This window comes from Balaenoptera musculus, chromosome 6 (assembly GCF_009873245.2).
Source record: "Balaenoptera musculus isolate JJ_BM4_2016_0621 chromosome 6, mBalMus1.pri.v3, whole genome shotgun sequence".
NCBI lineage: Eukaryota > Metazoa > Chordata > Mammalia > Artiodactyla > Balaenopteridae > Balaenoptera > Balaenoptera musculus.
The window spans coordinates 28,168,791-28,189,010 of NC_045790.1; the positions used below are offsets into that span (position 1 = coordinate 28,168,791).

At 41.0% G+C, this 20,220-nt stretch overlaps 1 protein-coding gene and 1 non-coding gene across 2 annotated transcripts in view; both read left to right on the forward strand.

Annotated features, from left to right (window-relative positions):
- Positions 1–20,220, forward strand: part of HSD17B3 (hydroxysteroid 17-beta dehydrogenase 3) — a 46,405-nt gene that overhangs the window by 17,585 nt on the left and 8,600 nt on the right. The window contains exons 3-10 of the mRNA XM_036856156.1: positions 2,543–2,618; positions 4,406–4,513; positions 5,533–5,600; positions 6,861–6,896; positions 9,799–9,833; positions 10,911–10,992; positions 11,626–11,691; positions 14,900–15,049. Coding sequence (XP_036712051.1) covers positions 2,543–2,618; positions 4,406–4,513; positions 5,533–5,600; positions 6,861–6,896; positions 9,799–9,833; positions 10,911–10,992; positions 11,626–11,691; positions 14,900–15,049 — 621 coding nt within the window. The remainder of the gene's footprint in view (positions 1–2,542; positions 2,619–4,405; positions 4,514–5,532; positions 5,601–6,860; positions 6,897–9,798; positions 9,834–10,910; positions 10,993–11,625; positions 11,692–14,899; positions 15,050–20,220) is intronic.
- Positions 1,507–1,612, forward strand: LOC118897645. Its single transcript, XR_005020528.1, has one exon. It is a non-coding gene; the product is annotated as a U6 spliceosomal RNA (small nuclear RNA).

Below are 20,220 nucleotides of genomic sequence, written 5' to 3' on the forward strand. Positions count from 1 at the left end.
TGACATACACACATTACTATATATAAGATAGATAACTAATAACGACCTACTGTATAGCACAGGGAACTTTACTCAATACTCTGTAATGACCTATATGGAAAAAGAATCTAAAAAAATAGTGGATATATATATGTATATGTATAACTGATTCACTTGCTGTACAGCAGAAACTAACACAACATTGTAAATCAACTATACTCCAATAAAAATTTAAAAAAATAAATAAACAAACTGGGAAAATTAAAAACAGAAGATGAACTTAAAGGTTCATTGATGATGGATGAATAAACAAAATGTGGTGTATGCATACAATGCAGTATTATTCAGCCTTGAAAAGGAAGGACATTCTGACACATGTTACAACGTGGATGAACCTTGAGGACATTATGCTTAGTGAAATAAACCAGTCACAAAAAGAGAAAAACAAAAAACAAATGAACAAAATATTCTATGATAAACCATAATGGAAAAGAATATAAAAAAGAATTTATATATGTATAACTGAATCACTGCTGTAAAGCAGAAATTAGCACAATGTTGTAAATCAACTATACTTCAACAAAAAATTTAATAAAAAGGGTATATGCTGGTAATTCACATATAAACATACAAAAAAAATTCAGTTCCACTGATAGTTGGAAAAGTGCAAAGCAAAACAGTAAAGTGATGTAATTTCTTGACTTTTAGGTTGAAAAATTTGCTAATATAAAATATGGGCCAGAGTGTGGAGAAGTAGAAACTGTATTTTTGATGGTACAGTTTTAAGGGAGGATATTTGGCCAATACTGTGAAAATTTTAAAAGCATGTACCTTTTAACACAGCATTTCCACTTCTCCTTGGCTATCTACTCTAGGAATTAATTCACTTGTATATACAAAGAGCAGTATTGAAGGGTTTTCACTGTAGCAATATTGGTAATAGGAAAACTTCAAAACAACTTAAATGCTCACCCAAAAGTGAACTATGAAGCAATAAAAATGTGGCTCAGCGTGGACTGATGTAGAAATAGATACAATACTTAGAGATAAGACACATCGTTAAGTTAAAAAGACAAGCTTATAATGCCATTTATAAAGTGTGAAAAGAAAGAAATCCCACAGAACAAACTTCTATTTCTGTATGTACTTATAGATGCATGTAGATGCAGAGAGAAAGTTAGAAAGGAGGATCAACACCAAACTAAAGACAGCGGGAGCCTAGCGGTGGTGGGGAAATGGAACCGTGGGGGTGGCTTAGTGACACCTTTTACAGTGAGAATGTGCTTGTGTATTTATTAGTATAATTTAATAAATCAAAATAGAAAAAGATGTAAATGCTGAGGCTTCAACTCCAGAGATTCTTAATTGGATGGTTGTGGTGGGAATTGGTGTTTATTTTTGATGTCTTCCTGAATGATTCTGATACCACAGGTTTGAATATTGGCTATTGGAGACCATAGAGCAAAGTCTTCAATTCAGCTTCTTATGTGTTTTCTATAATATAACTCCTTGTTAGAATCTGGCATAGTGCTTGTTTTGGCAGCATATACACTAAAACTGAAGCGATACAGTGAAGATTAGCATGGGCCCTGTGCGAGGATGACACACTAATTGTGAAACATTCCATAATTGTGAAATGTTCCATATAGGTAAATTTTATGTCATGTGTATTTTACCACAATTTAAAAATATAACAGTTTCATTTAATTAAAACCATAGAGAAGGATTTCAATTAACTGGGCCCTTTGTCACTAACTCAAATGTTGTCTGTCTCTGTTTAAATGAACATTGGTTTTTCCACTTGTCTTCAGGCAAAGCTCTATCTTTTCTCACCTGTAGCATTTTTAGGTATGAGGAGTCTGGGCCTGTCCATGACCACCCAGCACACTGCGTTTACCTGTCTCCTATGCTATGCTCAAGCACACCACTTCTGCACACTGTCGCTCAGCCCCCATGAGTCGAAGCAGTGTCCAATCTGAAGAGAGTTCCTTCTGATCTCAGGGAAGCATCTGTTTACCCTCCAGTTTCCTATTCCATTTTCTGTCCTGTTGGGAGCCAGAAAACAGAAAGAAAGGGCTCAGGCCCATGACTGTGCCCAAGTGAAGAGAACCACAGGAAGAACGTTCTTGTGAATAGGAGGCAGCTCACAAGTCGCTGCAGAAATATTGTTTTTTATTATGGGATGCTACTCTAGACCCTGTTACATAAATTATAGTATAAAATCCTCCAAATTCTGAATTCCACCACACCTCTGATCATAGGTGCTTTAGATAGGAGGGCATTCAGATTGTGGATCTGTACAAAAAAGCACTTAGAATAATAGTTCCTGGCACATAATAAACACATGCAAATAAACTACTGTTATGTTACATTTAGCCTGGCCCAGTGTGGCTGTTTTACTCATAGCCCAGAAACCTTTATCACATTCTGCATATTTAAACTCAGGAGAAGCAAGCACATCACACTGTGACCAACTGGGTGATGCCCCAACTCACCTTTAATGTAACAAGCCTTCCCTGTCTGCTTATCATCTCCTTTTTGGTTTTCCCATCCCTACCCTCAGTTAGCAAGACAGGGACTCAATGTCGTGCTTATCAGCCGGACACCAGAAAAACTACAGGCCATTGCTGCGGAGATTGGTGAGTGACCCCAAGAAATAAGGGAGATGTTTGTGGAGCCCACCAGCCAAGTCTGCTCCTGTCCTGCCCATAGAGACATCTGTCAGCATCCCTACGTCTGCTGTCTGGAGGCTGGGGTACCAGCCTCCTTAGGGGATCCCAGTTTACAAAGTTAAGTGCAGGATATAAGTGGCTTTAGTTCACTTCAGTTTAGTTCACCAGGGGTTCTTCAGGCTGCATGAAGCAGGGGCAGACTCACCCCACAAATAGGTCTACTCTCTTCTTTGGTCTAGCGTCTCCATATCTAGAATCAGACTCCCTCATCCAGAGGCCTCAGCTGTCTGATTGCTTCCGCTACTCCCTTCAAAAGCAGAATCTATGTTTGGGACTTCACTTCCCTATGTCTATGCTGTGCTCCTTGCAGTAGGGTGAGGGACAATGCTTACTGCTAGTTGTTAGATTAAAAAAAAAAGATTTGATCCAGGGCTGCCATGTATGGTTTTGAAGGTTGTACACTATACAACCCCAAGAGACAGCATTTATATTATAAAGCTTTATTATTATGATCCACTCTGATGTGTTCTTAGTTTATAATGATCATCATATCCCTTTCTGGGCATTTGCATTTTAATAATAATTACTAATTTAGTAATTAATAAATTCCTTAACTCAAAGGAATGAGTCTTCAACTATGAAGACTCGTGAAGACCATAGCAGGCTGTCTGGGGGAGAGCCTTATTTCCCTGGAGAGAATTTGGGCTAAGAGAAAGCCGTGGGAGGTGTGGGGTTGAGCAGTCACAACGAGGAGGCTCAGTGCCCTTGAACCAGTGAATTCTGCTTTTGTTTTCTGTCTGGATATCAGAAATAACTTTGACCCAGGACTAGGACATTCTTCAGTGTTTCCCTTACAGTGCTAAAGTGTACTTTTTATCATCCTTTTGAAAAGCAAGTAGTGTCTTTGAACTGCCCCCAAACTTTGCCTTAAGATCACTTGCCCCAGAAATATTGGGTCTAATTCCAAAGCTAAGCAGGCAGCAGCTGGTGAAATCTGCCTGTTGCTTTTATATCTAAGAAAGAGCTCCTGCACAAGGCAAGTTCACATAAAACAGTGGAAAGAGGATTGAACTTGGAGGGAGCAGAGTTTGGGTGCCCTTGGTCAAGCTAGTAAGCTTCTCTGAGCCTTAATTTTCTCCTCTGAAAAATGGAGAAAATGCCTACTTTACAAGGTTGTTGAGAGGATTAAAAAATATATTGTGCATGTAAATGTTTTATAAATGCTAAAGTGTTGGACAAATACAAAGGGTTTCTGAGTGTATGTGACGAGGACCTGACACTCACTGGGCAGAGGCATTGCACTTTGCTCTTACAGCCCTTAGTCCAGGGGTCTGAAACTTGAGCATGCACCACAGTCACCCCGAGCACATGTGAAAACAGATTACCAGGCCAACTCCCAGGGTTTCCCGGTTCAGTAGGTCTGGGGTGGAGCCTGAGATTTTGTGTTTCTAACAAGTTCTCAGTGATGCTGATGCTGTGGTCTGTGGACCTTGCTTTGAGAACCACTGCATTAAATCTGTTATAATGTCTTTACTTGTCACTGTAGTGACTCTTAGAATCACACAGAAACCATCATTCACAAATCTTTTAACACATCCCAGCATTTATCCGAGGCTATTTCTTGTTTCTAATTAAGGTGATGGGCTTGTGCTCTTAAGTGTCTGTTCAGGTAGTACAGGAGCATTGGGAGAACATGGGCAAGGGGGGGATTTGGACTCCTGTTCATTAAAAAATAACTGTTGTCTCTAATGCAGAGTGGACGATAGGAAGTAGTGTGAAGATTATACAAGCAGATTTTACCAAAGATGACATCTATGAGTATATTAAAGAAAAACTTAAAGACTTAGAAATTGGAATTTTAGGTAAGTGAATTACAAAATGCAAAGCTTGTTGTAATAAATCAGTGAAACAATTATCTTAGTGATACTTGATTATTCAATAGTAGCTTAAACTTAACCCATGACTGTAAGCTGTAGCATTAAACCAAATATTAAAGTTCAGTTCTTCAAGAGGAATTACTGGATTAACAAATTTGTATATGACTTTGGAATGGAGCAAATCTACATATTTCAATCTTCCCAACCATACTTCCTAGTATTAAAATATTTTTCTTTCACTGAACTGATATTGACATTTGGCAGGAAGAGGGAAACTTTGGCCTAAAGGAATTAGTTTAGCAAACAAACATCGCTGCAATTGATCCATGAAATAGTGAGTCAGTGTGGTTATCTGAGGACTGACTTCCTCATTTGGGAAATGAGATACAATTTTTTTCTGAGATAATTTATAGACAATCTGTTTTGTAACCACATCACAGTACAGTGTTCGTATCGTACATAGAAAGAAGATTTTGATTTCTAGAATAATTACATTTTTACTAATAAAAGTGTAAAACGTGTTGCAGGAAAACTGGAAAGAACAGATGAGCATGTAAAAGAGCTATGAATTTCTTGAAGTCCTGACAGACTGAGATAGCATCTTGGTATATATCCTTCCAGATACATACACACATATTTTCAAAATCAGGATTAAACTTACGTACTGTTTTGCAACATTAAAAAAAAAATCATACATCACTAGTGTTCTCCCAGGTTTTTAAAACTCTGAGCAGTCATAGTTTTGAATGACTCCATTGCATCCCACCACCATGATTCATTTTATGTGCATTGTATTTTATAGGACCACAATTTCTTTCTCTCCAATTTCCTCACTGTTATCAAATGATGTTGCAACAAACAACCTTGTATATAAATCTTTTGTACATGTTTCCTTGGAAAACTTCCCAAGAATTCCTGGGTGGAGTATGACAATTTTTAAGGCTTTCAATAGACATTTGCCATGGGCTCTTCTGACATCTTTTTGTTTTGCCTCTTTTGGTCAGTCAACAATGTCGGCATGCTTCCAAACCTTCTCCCGCGTCATTTCCTTAACACACCGGATGACATCCAGGTAGGCCTATACTCTTCTGTGGATGTTTTCCTCTCACGTGGCCCTGAGCCCCCTGGCTGGGTAATCACCAGGGCCGGGAGGGGGTAATGGGATTGTATTCTGTATTCCAGGTGGATGACTGGAGGTCTCCCTTTCTTTTCGCCTGAGTACTTGATACACAGTCAAGGGTACCGCTGTTCATGACTATCTCTAGGATAAGGACATCTTCCCTCTTCTCCACACACCAAAATTTACCTATGCCAGTCTTTCGGGGCTCTGCACTTTGCTTTCTAAGGGGGTAATTCTGCCTAACAAATTCATAGCTGTGGATTCAGTGGGAGAAGGCCAGCTCTTTGGCTTTCTTTGTCTTCCCAGGTAATAAGATTCGTTCCACTTTCAGTGTGAGAGAAGCCCCTCGCACAGACTCTGTGGTTGGGGTTGTTGTGAGTTCAGCCAGCTTGACTCGGACCCATGACTGCCCTTGCTGGCCATGAGCAAATTTACTACACATTTAACAGTCTTTGAAGGCACTATATTTCGACACTTCCCCAAGCCCTGACCTTTGAAGTCGTGGGGTTATAACAATTCTGAACAGGCTAGCATGCTTCTATTCCCCGATCCCGAAGTATTCGTAAGGTTCTGTGTAGGCCCCACGTCTACTGCGTGGACAAATAATGCCAGATTGCTCGGACCCCGCTGAACATCCTCACCGGCCACACGTCTAACTCCACGGTCCCTGTTTCCGGCACAAGTTGGTGTCTCTCCATTAAGCAGGTTCCGTTCTTGCTTCTCTTTTTTTATGTCTGCGTTTGTACTTGTCTATATGTCTGACTCTCTTTTCCTCTCTGTCTGTCTTGGGTGATTCTAGCAGTTTCTTTGACTGCCCTCTGTAGCCCGGAACCTGTATACCTTGTGTTATACAACCATTCACCTTTCTAATCTCTATGCTATTGTCTTCTAGACCACATATACTAACCTCCCTTCCTTCAGCTGGAAATTAACCATCTCCCTTTGAAAAACTGTTTCCGTATTCCTGCCGAAATTTTCAAGGAAACTCTTAATTGACTTCTATTCGAGATCACATTCTTATAGAATCATAATGTGGGTGTCAGATGTTTCCCCATTCTAGTGCATTCTGAATATCAACTAGGAGCCTAATTTGCAGGCTGAGGCAACCAATCAGACACACTTGCCCACTTCATGGTTGTTTAGCACTGAATACTTTTCAAGAGAATTTCTCAAATGATCCGGCTGATTCATGATTGTGATTATTTATTACAGAGCCTCATCCACTGTAACATCACCTCGGTAGTGAAGGTATGTGATCAATGTAAGTGCTCAGTGCATGAAAATGTAGTAGCTGTTGGATTTGGCAACTCAGGAGAATTGGCCCCTTCCCTGTAGATGCAGAATTCTTTAAAATTGAACTGTACTTTAAAATTGAACTGAGAGACCATGTAGTAGCCTTTTAATTGTCTTGTCTGTTTTCATCAAGAAAATACAGTGGATTCATTCTCCCTAGCATATGAATCCTTTTTCTGCATTCAGTTTTGTCATATGTCAGAACATATTAGGCCTGATGATGATGAAACTTATTCAGGATTCCAAAGCAACTTAAAAAAAATTAGTATCTTCTTGTGATTTTAGTCTTTGTAAATAGAGGAAAGCTCACTCAGTTTGGAAAAAGGACAGAGGGTGTGGCTTGGATTTTATAGACTCTTGTTGTTCAAAAACTATTTGTTGAAGTGAAGTTCAAGTTCATATATATTCTGATCCCAGATCAGTTACTAGTTAATTGGACAGCACTGGGCATGCTATTTAGCCCCTTTGAACTTCAGATTCTTCATCTGCTATTAAAAGAGTATTGAACTAATTGATGTGTCAGGTGCCATTCAGCACTCAGGTCCTTTTATTAGAATTAACTGCATACGCATTTATAGGCATGAGTGCCACAAAGCTATCCTATGCTGTGTCTTTGTGTGAATAAGAAAAAGGGAGACAAATTGTCTGGGCAGACAATTTGGAGAAAGGTGCTGCTTAAGAGTGGACATAGCCCCATGCTTGGTGAGTAGATGATGCTTTTGTGTGAACACAATATTTCCCTTCCCTCTGAATGATGAGAGCCCTCTAAATGGCTTGTGAGTGAACCCTGGGCTTTCAGCCCACACTCACCCCCACAGCTGGGCACCTTGCTCGGTACACAAAATTCACAGCTGTGCCTGGCAGCCCTCATAACCACTCTGGCTGGTCCAATGGAACTTCAGCAATGAATCAGGTATGACTGATTTCATGGAACTGGGACCCTTATTGGGGAGCAGCAGGGGGCTGTCTCGTCTTCACAGCATGGACTGGCGGGGAGAACTGGTTTCCCAGAGGAAAATAGGTTCCTATCAACATAAAAAGGGGGGATGGATGCTGAACAGACCAAAAAAAATTTTTTTTCATGTGGCTGCAGTTGAGCTGACAAAAATTATTTTCACCAGTGGTTGTTTTTTTTTTTTTTTTTTTGTAAGTATACTGGTATTTTATAGTTTCCTGCTCAGTTTTTATTGGTACATACATTCTTTTTATGCTGAGCAATCAATGGTTTTTTAAAATCCCCAGCTGATGTAATTGAAGGTTTTATATGTTCCACTGTTGTCTGCAGCCTTACCACTAAAATCTTTCACATTAATGGATACATTGATCTTTCATTCTTGGTCCATTTGATCATTTGATCACAGGGTTTCCCAAATGTATTTGACAACCCTCTGACTCTTTTAGCAGAGAAATGCTTTGATTTTCAAAAAAATTATTTTATATCTTGGTAGACACTAACTTCCTTAAGTAACAAAGAAAACAAATTGAAGTTTAGCTTCTAAGTCTGCAATGCCCAAGTTGGCCACACTGGTTGGAAGCATGACTAGTATCACTTAATTATTCCAAAGGAACCATCTGGAAACACTAGAGTTCTCTATCAAAGGCAGAGATGGGAGAATGAGTTTGAGGGCAAAGGGAACGTGGGATAAGAGACTAAATACTGGAACCTTTGAGACAGGGACCCACAAAGTCCAGTGTTGTGTCTCTGATTGGGATCATTCACCCAGTCAGGCTTTTGGGAGACTGAGAAATGCTGTCCAACAATGCTCCAATTATATCCTTAATGAAGTTGGGAGAAGCAAGGAAAGGGTGTTGACATGATCTAGTCCTCATCCTTCTCTCACCTCCCTCAAAATCCAGGGTTTCAGAAGGCAGTCCAGTCTAGGAAGCCCTCACCACTCCCACCCCTGCCGCTTCTCCAGAGCAGTGAACACATTATCTGGAGGCTCCCAGGGATGAGCTTAGGGGCCTTCCTAGGAAATGCAGGGCCCCAGACAGCATGAAAAATTAGGTAAACTTGTCTTCTGGTCCCCAGTGTCCTCTATTTCTCTGCCTCTCTCCATCTGTTTGGATCCTCTCTGTCTCAAACCTGCTCCCAAGACAGGGCCTGATTCCACTCAATTGTACTTTCAAGAACATTTCAGTCCATGGGTTTGCCTCTTTCTTAATTCTTAAAATGGATGCCTTGAAATTATGACATGAAAATCTTTCTTAATGAAATATTTAAGCTCCAGAACTGGCAGGGAAGACTTCTTCCAGGGACAGTAGGTTGGGGTGGGGAAGGGATTTTTCAATGCTGTTGTAATTCCAACAGGCCAGCAGACATGTTGTGCCTAGGGAGCTACTTCACAGACCACCTGCAGGCTGCCAATGAGGCTGCTGTTGAATTGAAGAGATGTCCTTCTCCATCTCATACCTTGTATATGAGACACTCATGGACACTTGTTAGGTTTCCTGACAGTCCCCTAATTCTAACTCTTGTGTGAGTTTTGTAATGGCCAAACTACTTTTGCCTCTCTCCCAGAATGAAGGGTATCTGGGGAACCTCAGTGTTGGTCCCACAGACATAAGCCAATTTCCATAGTTTTTCACTCCCTTCATTTTCCAGGAAGACTTCAGTTTTATGAAGAAGAAACCAGAGGCCTCTGAACTGTTTGCCATTTGTCTAAGTTGCCTTTTATGGGTTCCAGCCAGACTCTAGTGTTGTCAGAATTACCTCCAGTGAGTGTCAGCAGATTTTCAAGGCCATCTGAGAAGATGAAGCTCTTTCTCGTTTCCTCCAACACCTACTTCCTAAGTCCCCACGGCACATTGCTACATAGTTCCTTTGTCAGGGCTTAACTTTGCCCTTCTCTTATAGATGACACAGCTGATTCTGAAACACATGGAATCAAGGTAAGGTCTTTCCTTGGAAAAGCCATGGTCTGCCTGGCCTGGCAATCAGCTGACTTGGGGACCAGGGGGATATGGTTCATCTGCTGCTGCTTTAACAAATGATAAAACTATGATGAAAGGACATGGAGATTATGGTTGGACCAGGCCAGCTTTGCAAGCAGATAAGCATATTTGCAGGTCAAATGTAGCATATACTGGAGGGAGGAAGAGAACAGCAGTTTCAGCAGACATTGTGTTAAAAAAATTAACTCACAGTGAGTGTAAAAGACACTTCAGAAGTTGGCCTGAGACCAAGATCATCTCTTTGTTATTATGCATTTCAGCTCTTGTCAGAATGAATACTCCAGTTTTGGGGTAAAAATCACCACCCCATCAGTGTCTCTATTTATTCCATGTTTTAAATCACCCTATTACAATGCCCATTTGGGAGCTGGTTTTTCTCAGGTGGTATTCACTAAAAGCAAATGGTTAATAGTTTTATCTTCCCTAGAGAAAGAAGGGGCTTGGCCTTGTATTCCAATTTTCAGTTTCTTGATTTTTCTGGATTGAATCCATCTAGTTGGGAAGGATTAAGGATATTGAATTTCAAAAGGGTAAGTAAGAACCCCAGAGACTTATGTAGGAGTGCCTGTGTGAGCAGATGATGGACTGTCAAATTCCACCCAAGACAGGATTCTGCATATGACATCTGTCCTGTTGTGGGTCATCTTTATGAGTCAGAAGGGAACTTGAGCTCATATGGTCACATTTGAGACAGAAGGATCACTTCCCCCTTGAGTCTTGTCTGAGCTGAGTTGGTTCTCTGCATTTTGGTGGTGGATCTTTGCTGTAGCAGAGCCCCTGTTTCCAGTCACAAGCTCTTGAAGTCAACTGACCGCCGAGTGGCATCACTGTGTGGTGTAGTTCATGATTGAGGTGAAGTTCCACTGACAGTTCTTGGAAGCAGAACACTTAGCACACATGGAAACCTAGAGAGGGTGGAAGTTTCCCAGCATTCACATGAGCCCCTTTATTTTCTTCCTTCTCAAGGTGTAATCAGGCAGCAAAACTATTGAAACTTTGTTTCTTGCCTTTTAGGCGGAAAGGTCTCATCTTGAACATATCTTCTGGGGTGGCCCTCTTTCCCTGGCCTCTGTACTCCACATATTCGGCTTCTAAGGTGAGTGACAGATGTAGTCCAAGCCTCCTTCTCCTTCTTCCTTTTGTTTTTCCCATTTAGCATTTTCCTTTGGATCATCTGGCAAGGCGATGGACTGATTTGCCTAGAGGCACTCTTCTGGGTACAGGGAGGAGCGAGTCAGCCAGTATCTGGGTGCAAATTAGAAAAAGATGCTGCCCCTGGGCTGATGAAGCCTCGCAGCAGCACAGCCGGGCAAGCGCAGCCCCCATGGAATTCCAGCTCCCACTCACTTCCTTGCCTGGGAGCCCTGCGCTCCTCTGGCCAGCAAGTAACATTGTAGTTTCCTTCCATCCCAGAGGCCTCACCAGGTGTCCTCTTGCCCTAGCCATAAAACAAATCTTTGGAACTGTGGGTGCTCTAGACAAGGCAGAGCTCCCCCCGGGTAGGGTATCTATATGCAGTGGCCCTAGGTATGTATTTATTACAAAACGTATGTTCCTTCTCATTGCGGGAGCTCTTCCCAGACCAAGAAATGAAGTTCTAACTCCCATCAAGACAAACTGCTGCATTTTAAGGTGAAGAAGATAAGCTCCCTGTGGTGTCCTTTGAAATCTGAGTGAATTGGCTCTGACAGAGAATCAAGTCCTTAGGTGTTTCTCCTTCTTGCTCCAGGCTTTTGTGTGCACATTTTCCAAGGCACTGCAAGCAGAATATAAAGAGAAAGGAATCATTATCCAGGTGAGGTCAACAGTTCTGAGTCCTTGGGAATGGGAACTCTGGATCCCCATGGAGCCTGGGCCACTGCTTCCTGCAGGACAGGTTGTGCATGTGTGACCAGGAGAGAGGGTCTGGATGACACCATGTGAATCCCTATGACCATAGAGGTGGCAGCGGAGCCACCGTGGTTCTGCCTGCTGCTGCCCTCACCATGCCCTGGGTGCTGGAGAAGGAAATGGGGTGGGATGAGTGAGTGCTCAGAAATGCTTGCTACCCAATGCTGCATCAGGACAGAAATAGGGTCTTGTCTAAGCATCCTTTACTCTCCGACCTAGACAGAGGAGACACGCTCATGTGGGAGGAATTGTGGAGAAGGAACAAAAGAAAACTGGGCACTTGGTCAATGTTGGAAAAGGGGAGAGGGTGCTTCACTTGGGGGCTGTTCACCTGTGATGGAACACAGAGATCTCCACACTCTGGTTCTTGAGCACTTGGGGAAGAGATGCTCTGCTCTCCATTTCCCCTACAATGACAGAGTGGTCACGGAGTTGACCTTGTCCTAACTGTAAACAAAGCTGGGTTGTCACTGCTGTCTGTAGGCTGAGCAATATGATGTGCTTCCTTCAGCAACACAATTAACTCTAAGTGGTTTCTGGAACCTGGAATAAACAGTTTACGGTTAATTGTTTGGGAAGAAGTTCGATGACATACTATTAGGAATGAAAAAGGCACACTCAGTTATATTTTTAAAATTACTGCTGCACATACTGATTTTCAATTAAAATACCCAGGTGAGAGTATCCCAGTATAAATTAACCAGCTATAGCATGAAGCTTATTCAACAGGCAGATATGAGTTAATAGTAGGAGCTTTGTAAATAACATCATCTTCCCAGTTGTAGTGAGTGATTGTAACAGACTTGTCACTAGACTACAGTCCCATTCTCTGCCCTGCTGAACTAAAGTCTCACCTATCAGAGATTATTCCCTTCTATCCATTCTCCAACTCCCAGCTGAGGACGGATTCCTTTTGCAACAGCTCTACCTTATATATGCTAAGTTTTCTGCAGTAAAAAATAATCCCTAAAATCTCATTGGCTTAAAACCACAAAGATTTATTTCTCATTCATGCTACACATTCACTGTGAACTGTCAGAGGGGATTAGCTCACTGTAGTGACGCAGGGACCCAGGCTGATGGAGCAGCCGCCATCTTGGATATTGTCAGTTGACATGTCAAAGAAAAAGTGGTAGGAGTTCAAGAGACTTGCTTTGATAATTAGGGGCTCTGACAACTACTGAGCCTGTACTTTAGAGCCCACGAGCCACAACTACTGAAGCCCGCATGCTGCAACTACTGAAGCCCACGCACCTAGAGCCCATGCTCCACAACAAAGAGAAGCCACCGCAATGAGAAGCCCGTGCACTGCAATGAAGAATAGCCCCCGTTCGCTGCAACTAGCGAAAGCCTGTGCACAGCAACAAAGACCCAATGGAGCCAAAAAAAAAAAAAAGAATAAAGATAATTAAGGGCTCTGGCTCAGAAAAGTCACATGTCACTTTTGCTCATACTCATTGGTCAGGTCTGGTCACATGGTCCCACCCAACCATAGGGACCCAGGAAGTGCAATTCTATCATGTGTCTGGAAGAAAGAAGAACTAGAAATATTTGGTGAACAACACTAAATATTAGTGTTGAGTATCAAGTCTTAGCTTCATCTCGATCTTGATAATTGTGGGCCAGAGATGCTGTAGCTGCTAAGTTAGTGGGTTCTGCAGGGCAGAAGGTGTGGGAGGAGGTGAGGAAGGGGGAGGGAGCCCCTTCCCTCATGCAGAAGCCTCGGAGCTGCTCCAAGTCCTGGAAAAGACACTGTGACATTCTGAAAACCAACTGGTCTCTCCAAACACGCATGTAATTGGTGCTCAGTAAATATTTGTAAAATTCCTGAGGAAGTACGTACTGTACTCTTGGGTTTGATTTTCAAATCCCAGTGCTGCTGCCATTTATTATCTGAGTGTTTTGGACAGCCTGCTTAAACTCTGTGAGCTTGTTTCCCCATCTGTAAAAAGGGGTTTATAATAACTGCTTCTCTGGGTTACTGTGACGATCTAATGAATAAATAAGTATGCAAATTTAACCAATATTTATTGAGCCCTTGTTTTATACATAAAGGTGTTTTGTCAACCAAAACTCACTGTAAGAATGGAAACACTTTTTATTATTTCCCTATCTGAAAACTGGGTTTGAAAATGCAAGCTTCTTATATTTTTCTAAGAATACACTTTGAGATCTTTGGAAGAAAAATGTTATGCAAATTAATAACCGCATTCATTTCCATGAGAACCAATTGAATCGAATTGACTGACATACATTGGATTAAATTATGAAACAACGTAATTTCAAGTGTGATGAGGAAAAAAAAAGTGATGTGACAAAAATTTCAAAGGTGATGTGAAGAAAAAGAAAACAAGCATGGATATTTTTTTTTCCCTAAAGATGCCAAGGTCTCTGTGTCTGGGAATAAAGTAAGAAACCCCATTATGAAGCCTCATGCCAGGCCACAAGGTGGTGAGACCACCAGTGGAAACATGGTATTGGGTTTTCAGGGTACAGTCCTCTGTTGTTTATTTTTCTTACCATGACAGGAAAGATTATGAGGTATGTGCCACTCCTGGCTCCTAACCGAAGTGTGAAAGTGGGAATCTAAAGTACTTGAAAGTGCTCCAATTTGGTTATATGTGTTAGAAATAAACTTCTGTGATAGGGTTGCCAGATAAAACACAGGACATCCAGTTAAATTTGAATTTCAGATAACAAATAATCTTTTGAGAATAAGTACATCCCATGCAATACTTAGGATATAATTAAACTGAAAATTTTTCCATTGTTTGTCTTCAAATATAACTGGGTGTCCTGCATTTTCACTTTCTAAGTTGGGGAACGTGCTCTAAGACAGAGCTCCTCATTCACCCTGTGTGCATTTGAACCACTTGGTGTTGTGTGGCTAAGGCCTCATCTTGAGTTAGTTGCCACGTTAAGCCAGAAACTGGCCTTTCTGATTCCCAGCTCTGTGCTCGTTCTATACCTTTAACTGTTCTCTTATCATATAGTATCCTGAGACTTTTTAGGGGGGGAACAGAGTTGGAACATGAAGGGATGGTAAAATGGGTATTAGTTTCTCAGGGCTGGGCAGATTGCTCCTGTGTTACGGTCTTTATTTCCCATTGTAGGTGCTCACCCCGTATGCTGTTTCAACCCCAATGACAAAGTACCTAAATACCAACATGATAACCAAGACTGCTGATGAGTTTGTTAAAGAATCACTGAATTATGTCACGATTGGAGACGAAACCTGTGGCTGCCTCGCCCATGAAATCTTGGTAATTGATAACTTCTCCTTTCTTGAAGCAAGGGAGGACAGACAAGCAGGGGGCCCTAGCAGGGCTTAGCCAGCTCTTCCTTGCTGTTGGAGCTTTCAGCCGTTCTCTGTCACGCAAGGATAGTGATGCCAGAGGTATGCTGCTGAGGGTAATCCAGCCTGTGAAAAGGCGTATCTAGCAAGGGGAAGGAGAAGCTAAAGCACTGGGTGCCCAGCCTATAGATAACTCTGAAGTTGGCAAATCTCACCCTTGACTGCCTCACCTCTGCCCTCAGAAAGTAAGGCAGCTCCCAGAGCTTTGTGAAGGTCAGGCCAAAACACAGGGTGCTTCCCTGTAGGAGCTGTCGATGTCCTTGGCCCTCTGTGCCAGTAAATGTTTAACTATGCAGGAAAAAACCAAAAATAAAACAAAACACCTTGATTTGTAGCGTTTGCTGATTTCCATGACTGATGTTAAGCTACCAGTGTGTGGTCACTGCACATGAATTCAGGAGGAGAGCTCACAATTGGCTCTCGTGAGAAAGTACAGTCTGGTTCTTGTACACCACGGGCTTCATCAAACGTGGAAATAAAGTCTGAAGTATGTGGCACGAGGAGTTCTTACCATCCCTGGGCTGCTTTTAGGAAAAAACACAAACATGAAACAAAGGTGGACTTGAGTTTCACACTAATACTGAAAACAAACAGTGTCAGGGTAGTTCTGTTTCCAGCGTCACCAAAGAATTTTAGACAGATCTTTGACTTTCCCTTCGTATGTCAACTTTCTCCTCTGCCTCATATGTTTTTCTACCATGGGAATTAGGCTTCTTTATTTCTCTCTGTCTCTCTCTGATGCTAGAGAGATTCATGGGTCAATGCACTAAATCCTCCCAAAGCATTCAGCTGTCTCCTGGGACTCAGTACTGAGACTCTGGCAAGAGATACTGAATTGCCTTAGCTGATTACTTGCTACTTTTACTGTAGAATCTCAACAATGTGCAGAATCACCATTTGAACACACAGTGCCAAGTGGACAAGCAGAAAGAATATAAGATCTTTATTTTGCCTATTGCTGATCTGGTTTTTCTTCAGACCACTACTTGCTGCATGGCACGAAAACAAATTAGTGGAATGTCTAATGAGTTTAAACTTAGTTTGATCTGATAATCTAAACTGTCCATTTAGGAAATATGCTGTCCATTATTTAGAGAAAAATGTTCAGTCTTGCCTGAGTGTCCCTTCTTCTGGCCTCTCTCACTAAAATGACACTGGGGAAAGAGTCCCTATGATCTCCTGCTGGTCCTTAAGTGTGTGTGGCTGGTGTCCCTAATCAATCTGATGGTTGCTCACCTTGCTGGTTTATGTCTGTGGGGTTGTGGGGATGACTCCTTCTGTCCTTTTGGCTAGGCCAATGCATTCCCCAGCTACTGATGGCTGAACATGCCTGAATCTCTGCTACCTCCCTCATCCAGCCAGAGGCCAGCTGTCCATCTGCAGCTTTGGTTCACAGAGGCCCTCTGGCTCTCTACTCTGCATCAGCACCAATTTGAACCTGAGGGATGCTGGAAAACCAAATCTCAGCACTTACCTCGCCACACTGAGATAATATTCTGTGGCTGCACTCCAGCAGAGTGGAGGCAATAAACCCTCCTTTGCTACCATTACTTATTTATCACACTTTCCTATCCTTCACCCCAGGCCCCCAGCCCTCCTGCATAAGCTCAGAGGACACATCAGAGGACACACATCTGGCCACGTCTTCCTCTTTCTCTCTTGTACCTCCCACCATATCCAGGGCAGAAAAAGTACAGGCTTTTTGTATGCTTTCCCAGGGTCACATACTGTCCATCTCAGAGGGATTTAGGTAGCTCCAGTGGATAAGACATCCTCTCCTCCCCTTAGCAGAACTTTTAGTCCTCCAGGATATTGATGTTTTAAATGGAATCCATTAGCATTTAGAAAATGTTTTCTTGAGACAATAGCATGGCTTGCAAGACTATTGTCTTGCTACATACATACTGTAATCCAATTCTAGATGTCAAAAGTTGAATTTTTTTTTTCTTTTCTCTTTGATTTCTTATGTAACAAATTCTAATCTCTACTGGTAAACAGATGCCAAAAACAGTAGGAAAAAGTCTTTGTGCCTGGTGAAGCAAAAGAGAAAACAAAGGAAAACACATAAATCATTAAAACCATTAAAACCAATTTTGAATTTGCCAGGGTTTAGAAAGATTGTTGAATCTAAAGTTATGGGTAATCAAGTAGAATCAACCAGTAAACAAGTAAGTCTTCCATTTCAAAGAGGTGAGGCAAAGACAGGATGCTCTCTACCCTCAAGGAGTTTTGGGGCAGCAGTTGAGGTGGGACTGGAGCCTCTACCTAAGAATCCGTGTGGAACTTGGGGCTTCATAGTTACCTCATTTAATTCTCCTAAACATCTTGTGAGACAGGACATTTGGCTCCCCTTTTACATTGAGGAAACCAAAGCTCAGAGCTGGATCAGATCAGATGAAGCTCAGATGAAGCTCAGATGGATCAGAGGGCCCAAGACCACCTGACTGGTAAAGGTGATGCAAGGGTTTAAGTCCACTTTTGTCTGATGCCAAACATTTTCTGTTTCCTTCTACATGGCACCTCCAGGTTGGGAGAAGGTAGATAAAGATGGGGATGGGAGAGGGGGCCTTTTAGAACATTTTCTGGGGACCTGGGATTTCAGTTTATTTTATTTATGGCTGACTTCAGTAAGCCAAAACATTTAGTTCAAGACAAAGCTAATGGAAGGGCTTGATTTTGCTGTGAAATAAAAAAAGCTCTGTCTGGGAGAAAAATGAAGTTCTTGAAGAAGATGTTGCATTGATTCATAGACTTGGCCAGTGGATGAAGAGCTCTACTTTGGTTCCCAGAAACCATCTTTAGTTTCCTGCTTTGGGATACCTCAGAGGACTGCAAAAATCTGAAGGTTCAAGCTGCCCACAAGGCTCAAGTTTTCCTCTAGTTGAACTTCTGTTGTTTTGTAGGTAGATTGAGGAATGTTGGATTAACCGGATCACACTGTGGACAAAATGATTACTTCTGGGGGCCTGGACCTGCCTTATAGGACACAAGTGTAATTTGAGGGCAAGAACCTTCCAAGGCCTGTGCCTCTTGCCTGAAAAGCAATAGGCATTTGTGCCTCAACTTGAGGCTTCCCCTCCTTTTCAAAGCAAATACTCCATGATAATAATTTACACCTTGCTATGACTCATTTCCATTCATTAACTCTTTAAAAGAATTTTTTTCTTCCAGTTTTATTGAGATATAATTGACATACAGCATTCTATAGGTTTAAGGTGTACATCAAAATGATTTGACTTACATGAAATGATGACCACAATAAGTTTGGTGAACATTCATCATCTCACATGGATACAAAATTAAGGAAATAAAAAATTTTTTTTCGTTTGATGAGCCCTCTTAGGATTTACTCTCTTAACAACTTTCATATATAATATACAACAGTGTTAACTGTATTTATCATGTTGTACGCTGCTTCCCTAGTACCTTTTTATCTTTTAACTGGAAGTTTGTACCTTTTGACTGCCTTCATTCACTTCCCACTCCCCCAAGGACCCATGCCATACCCTCATCTTTGGTGACCACAAATCTGATCTCTTTTGCTATGTGTTTGTTTGTTTTTGAAGAATAATTGACTTACAATTTTACGTTAGTTCCCATTACACAACATAGTGATTAGATACTTCTGTACATTTTAACATGATCACCATGGTAAGTCTAAATTTGATTTCTCACCCATGCAAAGATATTACATAATTATGGACTATATTCCCCACACTGTACATTTCATGCCTGTGACTCAATTATTTTGCAACTGTAAGTTTGTACCTCTTAATCTCCCTCCTCTATTTCTCTCCTCCCCCCACCATCCTCCCCTCTGGCAACCACTTGTTTGTTCTCTGGATCTATGTTTATGTTTTGTTATGTTTGTTCATTTGTTTTGTTTTTTAGATTCCACATATAAGTGAAATCATACAGTATTTGTCTTCCTGTCTTACTTATTTTACTTAGCATAATACCCTTTAGGTCCACCTATGTTGCCACAAATAGCAAAATTTCATTCTTTTTTATGGCTGTGTAATATTATATATATTATATATAAATTATTACATATACTAATTATTACTATACAAATTATTACAATTAATTATAAATTACATTATATATATATCACATCTTCTTTATCCATTCATCTATTGATGAGCACTTGGGTTGCTACTATATCTTGATTACTGTAAATGGTACTGCAATGAACATAAGGGTGCATATATCTTTTCAAATTAGTGTTTTCATTTTCTTTAGATAAATACCCAGGAATGGAATGGCTGGATGGTTTGGTAGTTCTATTTTTAATTTTTTCAGGACTCTCCATACTGTTTTCTATAGCATATGAGTGTTCCCTTTTCTCCACATCCTTGTCAGCTCTTGTTACTTGTTTTTTTCATAATAGTCATTCTGACAAGTGTGAGCTGCTATCTCATGTGGTTTTGATTTGCATTTCCCTGATGATTGGTGATGTTGAGCATCTTTTCATGTGCCTGTTGGACATCTATATGTCTTCTTTGGGAAAATGTCTATTTGAATCCTCTGCCCATTTTTTTCTTTTTAATTTAAAAATTTTTATTTTTTATTAATTAATTTTTTATTGGAGTATAGCTGTTTACAATGTTGTGTTAGTTTCTGTTGTACAGCAAAGTGAGTCAGTTATACACACACATATATCCACTCTTTTTTAGATCCTATTCCCATATAGGTCATTACAGAGTACTGAATAGGGTTCCCTGTGCTATTCAGTAGGTTCTCATTAGTTATCTATTCTATATATAGTAGTGTGTATATTTCCAATCTCCCAATTTATTCCTCCCCTTATTATCCCCCCTGGTAACCACAAGTTTTTTTTTTTTATGCCTGTGACTCAACTTCTGTTTTGTAAATAGGTTCATTTGTACCATTTCTTTAGATTCCACATATAAGGGATATCCTATGATATTTATCTTTCTCTGACTGACTTCACTCAGTATGACAATCTCTAGGTCCATCCAGGTCGCTGCAAATGGCATTATTTCATTCTTTTATATGGCTGAGTAATATTCCATTGTATAAATGTACCACATCTTCTTTATCCATTCCTCTGTTGAG